The 17,963-nt window shown below is 34.9% G+C and overlaps 2 protein-coding genes across 2 annotated transcripts in view; one reads left to right on the top strand and one right to left on the bottom strand.

Moving 5' to 3' along the window:
* The window catches only part of LRRTM3 (leucine rich repeat transmembrane neuronal 3), a 161,997-nt gene extending 161,417 nt beyond the window's left edge, over positions 1–580 (bottom strand). Inside the window, exon 1 of the mRNA XM_045568381.1 lies at positions 48–580. Within this exon, the coding sequence (XP_045424337.1) occupies positions 48–51 (4 nt within the window). The 5' untranslated portion in view covers positions 52–580. The remainder of the gene's footprint in view (positions 1–47) is intronic.
* The window catches only part of CTNNA3 (catenin alpha 3), a 1,449,816-nt gene that overhangs the window by 596,792 nt on the left and 835,061 nt on the right, over positions 1–17,963 (top strand). The window lies entirely within an intron of this gene.

The raw sequence follows: 17,963 nt of genomic DNA, 5'->3' as shown, positions 1-17,963 counted from the left end.
ATTTTGGGGGGGGTTAAGAAGGAAAGAAGAAAAATGACAAAACATACCCATCCTTTGTATTGTTCAAAGGTCGTCCTTAGGTCTTTTGCTTTGGCTTAGGGGGCCACTTGCATGACAGCCCCTGTCAGCTGCACTGTAGTGAGTCAGGGCTCGCTGACACCCAGGAAGAAAAATTGGACCCCTTGGGAGATGGACCGATTTTGGAACATTATTCTTTGCCAGCCACGCAGAACACTCCAAGAAAAAATAAATCCCAACACCGCATTCGCAGCAAAATATCAAAATCTTCCTAGGTAATAGGATCTTCATGGATATTACGTTTTTGCATCTTTACAGTTTTTTTTTGGGGGGGGGCGTTAAAAAAAAAAAAAAGCTGGCTTCTACAATTGCTTCTTATCGGAAAACAAGACGTATTCCTCCAGGCAACGTGGGGCTACCTGAGCTGCCACATCTGTATTCCATAGCCCAGCAGTTCCCGTGGTGAGCACCCAGTTCAGCCACAGAGCTGCGTTGGAGCCCAGAAGGCAGGAGAGCCCCGTACCGCGCACACGCTCAGCTCACTTCTGCAGACTGTCATTCTGAAGGCTGCTCGGACTGTTGCTTTGGTTTCAGTGAATGCAGTCTTATGTAAAGCTGCCCCCAGTGGTGAAGAACATTATGGGCATGTGCAGAAATGTCTCTCTTTTATCTTGCAAATGAGCAGGCTCTCTGCTGGAAAATGAATGATTCTTTTTGGGTGGCTCAATAGGAACTGAATGGTCACCGTAATCAATAACTAGCAACATTTTCTGTGATTTCCAAGTCTTGTTTTACAATTTGGCAATGTCTTTATTGTCTGCGTCCACTTAATCACTAAACATGTGCTGCCTGGAGTTTTTCTGGAGCTTGACATTAAGTTCACAGACCGAATGTCAATTTTTCTTAACCTCAACGTAAGCTTTGAACTGAAATTTATAAAATGAATTATTGAGCTTTTTCACAGGGAAGCATTAACTGCCTGCCCATTTGATCTCTTGGAGTCACAGTGATTATATTGTGCAAGGTGTCTCAGGATGCTGGAACACATACATTTTGGAACAGAGAGGATAACTAATAACTTATGAATTAATGAGTCCAGTGGCCTTTCTGGTTTTCCCACAAAAGATATAATTGGTTTTATGGCTTATGGTTTGGTTTGTTGTTTTGGTTGCTGTAATTTTCTTTTAATTAGAGCAGAAATAAACTATTTTTAGTGCTAGTAAAAGAAACAAGAGATCATTTGGTTCATAGTTTATTGATGCTGCTGCTATTTATTACACTAATAATATTTATTGAGCACTTTCTAAGTGCTTTAAATGGGCTATCTTATTTTATCTTTAACCAATAGCATGATGTAGGTCCCATTATAACCACCATTTTAAAAGTGAGGGAAAAGACTGGGAGAGGTAACTTGCTCAAGGTCACATAGCAAGCAAGTGGCAGAGCTGTGATTCAGAACCAAGTGGCTCTTATGCTTGAACCTCTAACCACTAGATGATCCTGTTCAACAACATTGTTATCCTCATTTTAAAAATTAGTCAAGTGAAAATTAGATCTATTAAGGGATTAGGGCAGGAAGCTGCAGTCATCAAATTCTTGCCTCCTCTAACGGGATTATGTCTTTGATCTGAGGCTTCTAAGGAAGTATAAAAACTAAGAAGCAGTAGTTTAGTGATTAAGAGCACAGATTTTTGGCACATAGACTCAAATCCTGGCTATAATTTACCAGCTTTGTAACTTTAAGTGGGTCACTTATCTCCTCTAAATCTCAGTTTTCTCATCTGCAAAATGGGCATGATAACAAAAACACACTTCATGTTCTAAGACATGTTTTAAGGATCAAGTCATTAATATATATATAAAGTACTTAGAACAATGTGTTGCACATAAGCTGTGTAAGCTATTTAAATAGTATAATATCAAACTTATTGTACTTCCTAGGATTGTATGTTGTATAGTATTATAATGACTGTACTGACTGTCATTAACTCACAGAACTACTTTAATGAATAGTTAATAATGAGTTTTATATTGTACACAATGGATTTTTGCGATTCACTCAGTCTTCCCTTCTTTCATGAGAAAACTTCCTATATATACATCATTTGCACTTTACCTTTAAAATGAATCTTTTTGTTCTATGGACCATAAGTAATACATAATGTTTGATTGTTTTTTTTCTTCCCCAAAGCAGAACATAGTAACATCTGCCCTGTAGAGATAGCCATTTTGTTTATAAATAAATGGTATCCTTTAAGAAAGTTTGCCTTGTTAGTTTTTTCCAGGTGTATTGGCTGTGGAAAAACCTGGAGAACTTTCATATTCTCCAAGGATAAGAAGTTTGGTAAAGGTTAGTCATAATAATCAAAAAGGGTCTCATATCTATAGTCCAAAAAAAAATCATCAATTCCTTAGGTAATATGCTATTAATAGGGCCAGAGGGTTCCTCCCTAATATATCTATGCTATGAATGCATATAAAGCACCCAGAGAGCTTGTCAAAAAGGTAGACTTTTTAATCCCTTCCCCAAGATTCCAATTTAGGGGTATGGTAGAGGGTGTGCTATCAATATTCTCTGATGGCCAAGTAGGTTTAAAAAACTCAATGTAAAGGAATGATTAAAAATAATGTTTTCTCTTAGTAGGAAGGGAGGGTGTGCAAACTTATGATATTGGGGTGTATGTTTCATGAGGACAAAGACAATTTAGTCTACTTCATTTTCCCTAGTACCTATAACAGCACTTGGCACATGATAGATGCTTAAAATACATTTTTATGCTGGTTGCAAGTGCTGTGGATATAGTGTAACTGGTTATGTGTTGTTAGTCTTGTGTACATGGTGTTGAGCCCTACAGATTTCCTCAGTCAGTGAAACTGGAAACAATTTTGGAGAAAGTATTTTTAATGGATATATGTGAAAAGGCAAGAAACTCGAAATGGGAAAACTTAGATGATTAGTAGGTGATCTTGCTTTTTATGAAGACATCTCTTGTCTTCATTGTTAAGCCATAAATTTCATGAGATCAGTCCCTATGTTTTTGAATATTCCCCTTGGAACAGTACAGAAGGGTAACACTGAAACTTTATCATCTAACATCCCAAATGGGGCTTGACAACTTGTATTTTTCAAAAAAAGAGGAAAGGTAATCATATTTATAGCTTCCTTCACGTCTCTGTTGCTTGAAAGCATCTAATTTTTCTCCTCACTCTCCCTTTTTCTCCATGGGAAGTAGCCATTGAACCATATGTTATGCCCAACAGCTACAGAGGGCCACTCTAGGATGGCTGGAGGATCCATCAACTTTGTGTTTCTTGTCTGTCTTGCCTCACTCCCCAGTGACAGAACAGAGGAGCCCACTGAGAATGTAATTCTTTCATTTTGCTTTTCCTGGGGCAAATCTTCTTGGATTATTTCTGGTGAATAACATTCTCCTCTGTGTTATACACTTTACCTTTAGTTTTCAGACATTTTTCTGGTATTGTGGTTCCTGATCTTGTCTTGATCTGGAGTTCTGACTTTATGCTCACCCTTACTGACCATTGGTCTCTTTCTCAGCAGTAGTCAGTACCCACTCTTGGATTGGGTTGGCTTCCAGGCACTCCGTAAGGCCCCTAACTTGGCACTAGCCCTCAAGCATGTATCACCTCCAGGTCTGACTTGGTTCAAGGTAATGAAGTGCCTAAGGAGGGAAGATTATCCATGAGTTAGTTGAAAAACAAAAAAATAAAACAACTCAATTCTACGCTATACTGAATACTTGAGGCTGCAGAAATTATTCCAGTAAAACATAGAATCATCCCTGAAAAGGAAAAACAAAACAAAACAAAACTTATGCTAAAAGATTTTAGTAATCTGTTAGTATGTTTTAAAATTTTTTTCCTCCCTTTTGTTTGTTGACTATAGCAAGCTGCTTACTTCTGATTTGTCTTTCAACAGAATCAAAATTATACTACATCACATATTTAATACATTGGGAGTGGCCAGTGCAAAGGCCCTAAGGTAGAACCAGACCATGTGTTGAATGAACAGCAAGAAGGCCAACTAGTCTAGAGTAGAGAGAGCAAGTGGTAGAATAATTAAAGTCAGAGAGGTACTAGGTCCTGGGTCATGGAAGGCTTTGGATGACATCATAAGAATATTGGCTTTATTCTGAAGAAAATGGGGAGTGAATTCAAGATTTTGTGCAGATTAAAGATATAATCAAGTTACGTATTAAAAGGATCACTGCTCTGGACTGAATGTTTTCATCCATCCCTGCCCCCCACCCAATTCATGTACTGAATCCTCAATCCTCAGAGTGGTGGTATTTGGAGATAGAACCTTTGTGAGGTTTCCAACCTCATGGTGGGATCAGTGGTATTATAAGGTTAAGAAGAGACATGGACAGCTTGCTTCCTCTCTGTCTCTGTTCTCTGTTATGTGAGGATACAGGAGAAGGCAGCTGTTTACAAACCAGAAATCAAGCCCTCTCTGGACACCAGATCTGCAGTTGCCTTTATTTTAGATTTCCCAGCCTCTAGAACTGTTAGAAATAAATATTAAAATACTAGTTGTTTAAACCACCCAGTTCATGGTATTTTTGTCATAGCAGCCCAAACTAAGACAACCACTCTTGCTGCTGTTGTGGGAATAGATGTTAAAGCAGCAAGGGTAAGAGCAGGGGGCCCTATAAGGAGGCTATTGTGCCAATCCAGGAGAGAGGTAATGGTACTTGGGCTAGTGTGGTAGCAGTGGAAATAGTGAGAATTGATTAGATTATGGATATATTTTTAAATAAAACCAACAGGATTTTCCTAAGGAATTAGAAGTAGAGGTATGAGATAAACAGGGAAATTAAAGATAAATAAAACTTTATGGGCTAAGCAACTGTAGAGATGGTGAAGCCATCAAGTGTTTCTATGGGTCAAGTTTTGGGAGTCAGATCAAGAGGTTAACACATTTGAATTAAGTCTGGTTTTGCTCTCACTTTTCTTCACTTTTATGAGACTTTAATTTAATTTTTGGAAACATCTTGATATTAAGCCTCAAAGCACCATGATGTATTTTAAAATATTTTACAGGTATTTTTTGAACAGAAAGTTACAAAATAATTAGTAAAATAAGCCCCCAGACAATAGCAACATGGGTTTCCATTCAGATGGCCTCCCTAGACCAAGGCAACATCTTTACATATGGCTTTGGAGGGCAATGGAGCCAAAAGCTTTGATGAAAATTGAAATTGAAAATTACATAAACACTAGATATAAAAACAGCTGGACTAAGCATTTTAGAAAATAAGTTTGGTGAGTCCAAAATATCTCTCTAGAATAGAGAAAAACATATACTGTTTATTATGTATATCAACTGACATTTGGAGTTTAGAACTGATTTTGGACAAACATCTCAAGGTCTCAGTTTGTTCATCGCAAAATGGGACTCATAAAACCTGAGCTATGAATCTCTAAGGGTTTTATTGAGGAATAATTTTCATAATTTATGTGTAAGTACATTATGAACTATAAAATGCTATAAAAGTGTTTCTGGAATCAGAATACCTATGAGAAAATTTATTTTCTTTTGATTCTGTATAGGTTCTCTGGTTATGAGCATATATCAGGTGTCACCAACATGACTAATGGTGAGTCAGAATTTACTAATATTATAGAAAATATTCTCAGTATTTCCTTTCTACTACAATTTTAATACCACAATCACTTATTATTAATATACAGCATGCATTGTTGACATTCTGTGTTCTAACTTAAAAAGTGCTTTCACCAATAAGTGCATTTGATCTAGATACTGTAAACAGCTTAATGTTTGTGACCTTGTCATACAACAGGGTTGTCAGAATGCCAATATAGAGATCCCTACAGTTGTGAAAATGATTTTCTTTATTTCTGGTCGGTTAGAATACTCATATACATTTCTACATTTGTAATTATATCCTGATCTTCATCGGAGCATTAACACTTCTCTGAAATATCCTTAGTTTCCATCTGCTTGCTTCAAGGGCTCCATTAAAAACCCTGTCTGGTCACATATGGTTATGAGTGAACATCTCTGACTTAGATAAATGGATAAAGAGTGTTCCAGGTTCAACCATTAAAATGGTCTCTCAGTGTCTTTCTGAAAAGAGGCAATTTTAAATGAATGAGACCTTCCAAGGTTATCAAACACATCTCCCTCTGTTTAACCTGAAGTACATCTATGCAGTGACATCAATTCATATTCTCAGGTTTTATTGTATTCCTCACTGTCACTTCCTGCAGAGGCAGCCCTAAGCTAAGTTTGGGAATAGGGAAATCTATAAACTTTTAAGGTATAACCTGTAGTTGCAGACTTTTGAAGACTGAAAGGACTATGTGACTTCAAGGAAATATTGTTTTTTAAGTGGGAATTTTAAAACATATGCAAAAGTAAAGAGAATAGTATAACATATATCAACTCCAATAATTATCAATATTTTACCAATTTTGTCTTATCTATCCTTGCACCGCTTCTCACATACTGCACATTTTTTTCTTTCTGCAGTATTTTAAAAGCAAATCTCCAACATTCTGTCATTATATACATATATTTTTTTAATATACATTTCTAACCAATAAGGACTTTTCATTTAGCCATCTAGCATAATGCTAATAATCTAGCATTATTACACCTAACAAAATCAACAATAAATCCTTAAAGTTTGTTTGAATCAAGATCTAAAAAAAGCACACATATTGCATTTAGTTTTTATGTCTTTGTAGTCTTTTTTATTTTTTAATACCATCACTATGTTGGATGCCACGTCATTTGGACTGTAGCTTGTTCCATGTTCTGCATTCAGTTGTTTCCCTATTGCATCATTTAACATGCAAAGAGTCAGTTTTCATGGCATATGTGTTGAACAAGAGTCTATTCATTAATTTCGGTAGAATATGCAGCCTCAAATGCATACTTGGGGCATCTACTCATTCTTGGTAGCAATTTAAGACTTGAAGAACTTTTGATAATATGAGACTTAGAGCTTGGAGGAAAATATATATTTCTATTTTGTGGTATTTAGATTATCAGGAAATTGAGTAATGGGTTAAAGGGCAAGTTTGAGAACAAGAATTAATAATAAAGTGCCATGAGTCTATGTTGGTTTAACATTCATATTACCAGGATTTCTGTTTTTCTCTTCTCATCAAACTTGCCTTTCTGCTCTTAGTCAGCAAAAACAATTATTTGAAATTGTTCCTTGCTAAGCAAATCTGCTAATTTTTGTTTTGATATTGAAGTATTCTAATAGAGGCTCAAAAAATGCCTATTAAGAGAACAGCAATCAAAATTTACTTATGGTCATTTATATGTAGAGAAATCAGTTTGCGAGCTTTTCATTTAGAATCCCATGAAGGATCAATCATGTGGTACCAGAGTCACACTGTAAAATTTATAATTTTATATACATATATATGTGTGTGTGTGCATATTCCTAAATTTCTTATAGTTTTTCACAGTAGAAAAAAGGAGTTTTAGAATAACTGTAAAAGCCTCTTAAACAAATTTGTACCTTAATATTTGATGTTTTATTTTGCGTGTATGACTGTGCTTTGAATGTACGGTCAATGTTATTTAAATGGTATCATCATAAAATTTTTCCTATATTTACTTCACATATATTCAAAATTTTGTATTATATATTTAAAGCATTGTGTGTAATTGTTTCAACTGGGTACACTAGCATATTCTTAAATTTGACTTCCTGGCAAGTATATCAGCATTAAGAATTAAATTTTCCAATTAGCAGGTGAGGAAAGAACAGAAATCTTGATTTTGATAAAGAAGCAGATGTGTCATAGGTTAGATTTATTTTTGTTTCTGAAACAATAAATCTGATTTAAAAAATATATTTTAGGCTGCAGAACTAAGAGATACTAAACCTCTAAGAGATGAGAAACCCTGCATGCTTTGCAATGAAGTGGCAGAGAATAGGAGCCTATGAGTCCTTATATTACTCTCAAATATATCAGTTTATTTGGGAATTCTCTTAGGCGAAACTGAAAAATCCTTCTTTGTATTGTTAATACTTGGTAGCTGTGGCCATCCCTTGACAGTAGAGGGGACTGCTTAGGATACTCTGTGGCTAACAGCAGAGCCCCCATGTGGCAAAATTGTGATTTAAGCAAAAATTGACTTAGTCCCTGGAAGCAAATGCCACAGATCTGTAATAAAAATAAAACTTCTCTTACTGGTACTAGGTTAAGAATTCATTTATTTATTCAATTAATATTTATTAAGCTTTTACACTGTTCTTTGTGCTGGGGATATAATAATGAATAAGACAAAGTGCCTACCATCAGAGGACTTGTATTCTAGTTGATGAGATAGTGGAAAATAAACATAGCTACATGCTAAAATGTCAACTAGTTATAAGTGCTACAAAGAAAAATAACAAGGATAAAGACTAATGACAATTTGATAGTATGGTCAGAAAAATCCCTTTTTGCAGAGTTGACGGTTGAAAGCAAGTAGAGAACAACTCACATGACTCTGTCCTCTCAGAAATAATCTCCCTTTGGGGTCTTCATTACTCATGGTTAAAAAGGCAAAAAAAAACCCAAAAACTTTTCGGTACACTCTACCCTTCTTTTCTGACATCAGAAGTGTGGGGTTTTTCCACACTTACCAATTCAACTCTCTGGACATCAACTAGTTGTCCTAAAAGTCAATTTCCTCCAAGTACCTCCTTACCTCTCCCTTACTGATTTTTTTTCATTTCCACTTTGTCTCCAAGTGCTTGTGGTGACCCAATTCTTTTTGGACATTTTCCCACTTATCAACAAATGAATTTTATGGTATTACCTGACAATGGCTTATATACAGTATTAGCTTTCTCGGGTACTTGAAATTTAATAGGTAACTCTGAGATTTGGAAACTATTAAGGAATCACAGAGAATTGAATTTTATGTACACACTGTAGTTTAAAAAGCAAATAGGAGAGAGGCTTGCCTCTCCTGTTCAGCTTTTTCACCATTACTCTTTTTTAAATGTGCTTTATTTTAGCTACTATTTATTTATTGCTCATAACATTTTTAAATTTTGTTGATATTTTAATTTATTGCTATTATAACTGAGGATTTAATATCATTTTCATGTACTCTCCCTGCTTCCCATGTTAATATATTTTTAGGACAGTATTAAATAAACAGACAGTAAGTAACTTATGATGATTTTGTAAGCAAAGACCCTGATGGATCAGGTGGTGTACCAGATTATATTTCCATTCTCATTCAACTTGTTGTTTTTCTTGCAGTTAAGAATTATCCCTGTTTTCTCTCTTTCTCTCTCTACCTCTTTTAAATTGCTTAGTTTTTATGTACCTAGTGCTAGTTGTTTGTCCTAACATTTTAATAGATTTGTCAAGTGCCTAAGTTTTCCAAATACTCATGCAATTCAGATAATCCCTTCCTCCTGCAGCATTCCAATTCACTGCTCCAATATCCAATCCTGGCTGTTAACCTAGCACTTTACCATCCCTCGGTATTGGATTCCTATTTCTTGGATCCCATGCATTTCTTTTCATAGTTTACTACTCATTTTGTTGAAGCACCTCCACTTCCACCTTAATAGATTCCTAAAACAGAGTGCATATGAAATAAAAATGTAATGTCTGAATTTTATTTTAGGTCACCATTACTGATTGCTAGATGGGTGTGTATATAACTCTGGGTTATAAGTCATTTTCCCTCAGAATCTTTGAGATGTTGATTCACTGTCTTCTCATACCCACACTCACTGTTGAGATTTGAAAGCTATTCTGATTCCCATTTCTTTGTGTATAATCTATTATTTTCTCTGGATGCTTTTATAATACTTTCTTTTCTCTGGTACTTGGAAATTGTGTAAGGGTGTACTTTGATTTGTGCCTTTTGCCATTCATTATTGAGTATTCAGGAAACCTTTGAAATTTGGAGACTTGGGTCCTTCAATTCTATAAAAATTTATTGAATCTTTTAAATTACCTCTCCCTATTTTCTTTGTTCTCACTTTCTCTGTAACTTCTATTAGACAGATTTTGGACTTCTTGGATTGATCCTGTGGTCTTTTTTTCCTATTTTCCATCTCTCTATCTTTTTATCTTACTTACAGGGTGATGTGTCAGCTTTATGTCACAATCATTTATTTATTCAATAAAAATTTAGATCACCTGTCAGCAAACTCTGGTACATCAAATTCAGTAATGATCCTGCTGGGTCTGATGGTGTAATTAAAGTTAAGTTTTGTAACTAAAGGAACAAATTCATGCTCATTCTTTTATGTATTGTCTATGGCTGCCTTCATACTGCAATGGCAGAGTTGAGAAACTGTAAGTCCTGCAAGCTGAGAATATTTACTCTGTGTCCTTTTATGGAAGAAGTTTGCTGATCTCCCATACCCCACCTCAATTTAGGTGATCATATTTGTTAGCTTCATCAGATCTTTTTGCCCCTTCTTCATAGCATATTGTCTTACTGTTATGGATGTGACATCTTCTTTTCTCACTCTGAGGATATTATTTGGAGGTTTTTTTTGGTAGTGTACTGCTTGCTGCAGTGTCACTATTTCTTAGAGGTAATTTAGTCAGTTTGTTTTGGCCTATTTCCTGTTGGAGGCTTTTCTCAACTGTTAAGATTCTTCTGTGTTCATTTCGACTAATGAGTGATAGAAAGTCCCCTGTTGGTGGGCAAGGGTTTGGCTGTGGATTTTGTGTTAATAAGATTAGATAGTGAGCTTGCTTGTTCATGAAGGAGTCTCCAGGTGCATGTATGTAGACCTTTTTCTGCCAGAGAAAGCTGCCAGTCTCCTGCTTGGGAGCTATGTACCTACTACCAGTATTCTGGGGACAAGGCAGGGAAAGGATGCTGAGGGCCCCAGTTATTTTCAGTCCCAATCCTCACTGCTGTGCCTGGTATACTTGGGTCTAGCTTCTCAGGCTTGAATTTTCCAGAAAATAAAATTTCTCTGCTCTGCTAGAAGGAAGGGCTAATTTTTGGTTGCTTAAGGAAAAAATGGAGATCTGGCAATTGACCACTCTCCATGAAGACTTCAAACCAGTCCCTATATTTTTAGTGACCCCTCTTTCTGGTGCCTTTCAGAACTTTTGCTGCACATCATCCAGTCCCTCTTCAGTAAGCATTTAGGTTGTAGCTGCCTTGACTCTACTCATCCATCATGTATTCTGGTTCCAAAAACTGTATAGAAATTGTTCATCCATCCTTGTCTCCTCTTTACTCTCATTTGTATTCACTTGTCATCACCTGAGTCTTGAGGTGGAAGAGGCAATAAAAGTATGCAATCAATCTGCCACGTTTCAGATTTAGATTTCTCGTGACAGATTTCAGGTATGGCAGGTGATACAGAGGGAGAGGAAAAGAGATCGGCAAAGCTGCCATGTAAACTAAGACTGTAGCCAAAGATTGAAAAAGGGAATTAAAGATCTTTGATTGTAAAAGTGAGGCACTGTCTTCCTTTGTTACTCATCTCTTCCAATCTACCTTTCATTAGTGTCATTACAAGGTATCTTACTATGAACACATTTCTCCATACAATTTTTTAAATCAGAAAGAACTTGGATATATTGTACTTACTTGTGGTTTCCTTAGATGTATAGATCAGTAACAGTGTCTACAATTATTTCATTTAATCTTCAGATGTGTGTGATTAAACTATTACCCCCATTTGTTCATTTATTTATCAACTTTGAATCATTATTTTTGGGAGGTTTGTCCCACATCCTCCTGTTAGCATACACCAACCTGTTCATTTCTACAAGCCAGCAGCCTCCAAAAGTCCTAAGAAAATATATATTTTTAACTACCTCTTTTGTGTCATATCTTACTATGGATATTGAGGAAATATATTTGGTGGAAATAAAATGATTTTTCAGGCCATTATGATCATGTAATTTTTCTCTAGCATTTTGTATTTGGTATTTATTTTAACTATTTTCAGATATAAACATTTTCAATATCTGTAAATGGATTTAATTTGCCTGAGCATAATGTTTCCTCAAAAAAGTGCGTTTATAATTTTTTAATGAAATAGATAATAGAATTTTATGTAAATTTTTAAAAGAAACTAACTATACCCTGAATTGAAATCTGCATTTATTTTTCTACTTTTTTGCACCAAAATTTTGTTTTCAATTATCACTTACACTTTAGAATAAATTTTCAAATTTAAAAGATGTATACTTGCTATTTTCAAATTTATATTTGAAACTTAATAGTGAAAAATCAGAAAATCTGAGCTTGATATATTTGTGTATGGGGTGTGTGTGTGTGTTTACATCTCTAGGAAGTAGAGCTTTATAAGTAAATTTAATTTTCAAATAGGCAAACATTTATTTATGATACAAGCTTGTAACTTATGATCACCCAGTATAAACCTTTATTCAAAAACTGTTAATGGATATCACATAGTAATATAAATTGTTTCTTCTATTCATTGGCTATATTTAAGAATAGATTTCTCTTAAAGGCAATAGCCCACATGGCTTTTATATTTTTTCTCTTTCTAATATCTAGTTAAAATCATGAAAATATTTTTGATCTGGTATATGTAAATTTCAATCTTGGTGTTTTCCTTCTGAAATGCTCCAAGCTTCTGCCTAGAGAAACCAAAACAATTAAACATGTCATCACATGTTCAGGCCTTTAGTCCTAATTCTTAATCTTTGTATATTTTCTGTGGATAGTTCTAAAAGACTTGAGAGGTTTTACATAATTTCAAGTGGCTTACAAGCTTTGCAAGTTAAACTTGGAAAATACTGTAGTAATACCAAGTAATAGTGAAATAAAGGCTTAAGAGAACTCACTGGATTGGAAGGGATTTTGAGATTATTTTGTCCAGCCCACATTTTACAGATCAAAAAATTGAAGCCCAGAGAGATGAAGTAACTGACTCAATTCATATATGATGCAGATACAGAAACTTTGAATGGAACCTATATCCTTTGACCCTAGCCTATTTGTTATAATCATTCTGTCTTCTTTGAAGCCAAGTCAATGTTTCTGTAACCATGCAAAAAACAGTAGTGGACATAATAGATAACTTTTTCCCTTGTCTCACATAGATTTAACCAGACAAGTAGAACTTAAAATCTGTTTTGTTAGGAAGGAAATAAACAAGTCTTCAACCTAAATGTTCTTCAAGTTTGTTTTCTTTCCATTATAATAGTAATATATATTTATTATAAAATAATAACCATGGTGTTACCATCCAAAGGTAATTCCTATCAATGTTAGCAATTATGCATTTTTTATTAATTTAAATTTAATGCATCATATTCCTTGCAGCTGGCAAAACAATTCTTTTAAATTCCTTCTAATGTTGGAAATTTAATTTATAGAACAGTCTTTACCTATGTTGAATTATATAGGCTTACCTTCCTTTAATTCACTGAAACATGTAAATTATTGGCTCTGAAAAGGAAAGAATTTACTGATATTCTAGCACAAATAATCTCTCTCCCACATGGCTAACATAATCTTTTGCCTTGGATTGGCAAGTTATTACACTCTGAGGGACAAGGAAAATGAAAGAATTATTGCTTTCTTCTTTTTTGAGATTTGGTTACTCTTCAGTGGAATGGCTCAAAAGGCAGCTACAGAATGGTCTTACTCCCTTCCCAAAACACTATCTCAAACTAGTTACATTATTGTCCTGTTTAAATCCCATGAATATCTCACTCTGGTTTAATAGTGACTCTGCCTCATAACACACAAGACTCTTCTGATTTGGTTCATTTTTTTGTTAGATAAAACCAAACCAAACAACTGGCCCTCAAGAAAAGCAGAAACCTTATGAACCTTAGCTTCATCCCAGTGCTCTGCCACTTCACTGTTTTCCATTTGTATCATTTGTTTTGTGTTCACCTCTGTTCTGCCTCAAAGCTCTAGCTTATTCGTGGTTTTTGCTTCTTATGGAGTTGGCTTGACATGATATCTTCAATGTTTACATGCTACCTCATGACTCTCTTTTAGTTTGACTGCAAATCAGCTGATTGTTTTGATATTTTGCAGTTTAAAATTGTAGAAAAAAATTATGATTTAATTTTTTTTTACCATGCCATCTCATAGGTTGCTATTTGTCATATGAGTTGGTTGTTCTAGGAAAAGATGGTCAGTCTGTGTTTAATCAGATGTGATGCAGGATTGAGGGTAGTGGTGAAGTTGGCAGGGTCATGTTGTATAAGACTTGGCAGCTGCTTTAGGTTGGCCATTGAAGCATAGTGCATGCAAGTTGATATAAAGGTTCTTTACCATCTGAACTAAATCTACCTTTTTGTCATTACTTCCACTCACTATCCAACAGGCTATGCAACCTACAATACAGTTATACCAAAGTATTTATCATTCCCTAAACATGCCATGTTCTATCAGGCCTTAAATCATTGTTTATGCTCTTCTGTCTTATTGGAACAGCCTTTTCCTAGTTTCTATCTGGTGAAATCACCTACAAGATATATCTCAAACATTGTATTCTCCATAAAACCTTTTCTATGGATTTTGGTGACTTCCTCATAAACACTTTTGGGTTATAAAGCATATGTGTGTGTGTGTATATATATATATATCTCCCATATAAATATAGTATATTATAATTGTTTATATGTAATTTTTTTCCAACAGAATATCCTTTAAATTAAGGATTGTGGAATATCCTTTAAATTAAGGATTGTGGAATGTCATTCATCTCTAAATTTCTACTCGTAACAGACAATGCACACTCAATATATATTTGTTGAAACGAAAACATCAAGATGATTTGGGGGAGATACTTATAATGGCTACAATTATGACTCTCTGGAAGGAATACTTCTAGCTAATTCACCAGTCTATGTTACCTAAGGTATGATCAAGTACAAGGGGAAAGTATGCAGTAAATGTGAAGAGCACTAAAAATTTGGGGGAATTAGCTAGAATACTGGTTTATTTTTCACCATTTGCTGTCTGTATTTGACAAAGAACTATTGTGGATGGATTTTTACTGCTCTCTCATTCCCTTCCAACCTGAGTAATTCTACTCTGGAGGTACTTTCATTTGTGTCTGAAGGCAGTTGCCTTGTATTCACAGAAAAACAGCTCCTTATTTGGGGTGTTTGTCAACATGTGCAGAGACAATATGGGGACGACTCCTTATTTAGAACTGTTTACTCCTGCTGTTTCTTACTCATGGTATTATCTCAAGTAGCCTCCTGGCTTACGTGGACTTTCACTGAGGACCTTAGTGGAATATCTGTAGCCTTAAACAGACATTTCCATAAACAAATAAATAAGTAAATGCTTGCCAACAGTACAGTGTCAAGAAGGATGGCATTAGAATCCAGCTTGAAGAAGCCTCATCTAAAAGACTATTTGTAATCTGCCGTAGTATGTCTACTTTGGGCCAGTTCCCATTCTAGGTGCTGGAGGTAGAACTGAGAGTAAAGATGCATTTCTACACTCATGTTGTTTGCAATCTGGTATGACATACAGATAAAAAAAAGACTTGTTACAATATGGGTAGGGAATGCTATCATGAAAAAAACAAAGTGCTTTTTGTGACTCCATAGAAATGACACTATCCAGACTCAACTTGTAGGGGCAAGAACTGAATTAAGTCCCAGCAAAGAAAAACTACTGTGATAAAAACGAACAATTAAAAAATGAATGACTAATCTAGCTGTAGCAGTGGGTAGAATACTCTCTTACTCATTTTATAACTTCTCGGTTTAGTGTCAGTAGAGATGATTGAGGCAAGTTATGAAACTTAACCTAACTAGTATTCAGCATGACCAGGACCTCTTAGTGAATACTCATAACATATTAGACAATGAAAAACCAGACCAGAATTATTGGTCAGTATGTTCAAAAATCCACTTCAGAGTGTCTTTGGTAATTTGCACCATCCTCATCCTAAACATTCATTAAAACAGATTAGGTGCAATGGTGACAACTTGCATAAGATCCTTGTCCACAAACACCATAACTTGACTGAGACAAATGTGGACCTGTTGTCAGAAATAATTATATCTGGCAGCTTGTATGCTATAAGAAACTGGCATGGAGTCACAATGTCACCACAGAGGCTTGAGGTAGAAGCGAAACATTTGAAGTTTCTATGAGAGGCAGTATACTAAAGGAAAAAGTTTTTATCTCATAATGCAAAATCAATGTGGAGTCCTGGTCCAACTTTTTTGTTCTTTTCCCATGGGAAAATTAGGTGTATTATTCAGTTATGCCAAGCAGTCTGGCATGTGGCATGCATTAACTTCCTTTAGACTTTTTAATATCAGAATCAATTTGAGGCCATCAAATAGAGCTTCTAGCCAAGGCTTTCAAGCAGACAATTCCCAGATGTGCTATGTGTAGTGAAGCCAAGATAATGTCTTTTGAAATAACAATGTAACTTCTCTACAAAATGCATCCCTTATGGTAAGAAAACTCATGTTGATGTTTTGAGATTGGCTTCAAGTTTTGGGGTCAGTTTCTCTGATAGTCTTCACTATCAGATATATAAATCTCAGCGTTTCTAATATGGGATATTGAGAACTCCAAGTTTGGTAGGAACATAATATAAGTTCCTGTTTGCTTTTAGAGAAAAAAACTTCTTAAAATAAGGATCCCAGGAACCAACTGAAAGAGTATCAATGCTTTCAATACAGCTCACAGCAAATAATTTTTACAGAGAAGAGGAAAATAATTCCTTATTTGTTGATTATGGATTGCCTACCTGAAATATATAAGAGAGTCAACTGAAAACTTATTAGGGTCAGAAAGACATGATTGTAACCAGGAAAATTACAAAGTAAGTATACCAAAGCAGTTGCTTCCTATTTGTTTTCAAACTGGTTATTAGAAAAAATAGAAAAAGACTTATAAATTCATAGAACTGAAAAAGTCCTGCAAATTATAAATTACCTCTGACCAAGACTAAGAAATGTGCACAGTTTGTACCAAGAAAATAGAAACAAAAGCAATGATGATAAAATAACAAAAATGTCACTGAAGAAAAGAATGGAGAGAGAGAATAAACATTTTTGGATGGGAAGAATCAACAGTTTAATCAATCTGTGTATAAATTTAATGCAACATGATCAAAATCTCAGTAGGATTTTTTATATGTAATTCTGTACCTTAATTTTTTCATTGTTTTGCATTAGTAGAGGGAATAACGTAATGGACTTTCTTGTACCCATCACTCAGGCTTGTTGTCAACAATTACTTGCACATGGCCAAACTTCATTTATTTATACTCCTACTTATCACCCCGCCCTCATGGATCATTTTGAAGTGAAACTCAGACATCATATAATTCATCTGTATGTAACTCTATAAGATATGAACTCTTTAGAAAAATATTGCTATTATGCTACCATTCCACTTTTAAAAGTTAGCAAAAATTTGATGACTTCAAATAAAATACCAGTCAACAGCAAATTCAATATGCACATGCACACACACACATATGTATATATACATATACTGTCAGATTTTTGGAAACAGAATCAAAACTAGACCTTCACATTGCATTTGAGAATTAATTGTAGATTGATATGAATCTATAATTACTTTAAACTATAGAGTGTCTCCTCACTCTATTTTGATTGTGCCTTATTTGTTAAAGAAATTGGGTTATTTGTTCTATAAAATTTCCCACAATCTGGATTTTGTTGAGTCTATCTCCATGACGTAGTTTAAATTTTCCTCTCTTTATTCACTACGCTGTATCTAGGCATAGAGGTTTGATTAGATCTAGGTTTGATGTTTTGGCAAGAATACTTCATTCAGGATGTTGAGTTTCTCCCACTGCACAATACAATATTGTATACTGTAGGCACAATGTTGTACAGTAGATCTGTAGAATTTGTTCATCTTGCATAACTGAGTCTTTATAGCCATTGAAAACAACTCTCTCTTTCCTCCTCCCCCAACCCCTGGCAACCACCATTTTACTCTCTGTTTCTATGAG

Source organism: Lemur catta, chromosome 14 (genome assembly GCF_020740605.2).
Source record: "Lemur catta isolate mLemCat1 chromosome 14, mLemCat1.pri, whole genome shotgun sequence".
NCBI classification, from domain to species: Eukaryota; Metazoa; Chordata; class Mammalia; order Primates; family Lemuridae; genus Lemur; species Lemur catta.
This window is presented reverse-complemented; position numbering and strand designations above follow the sequence as displayed.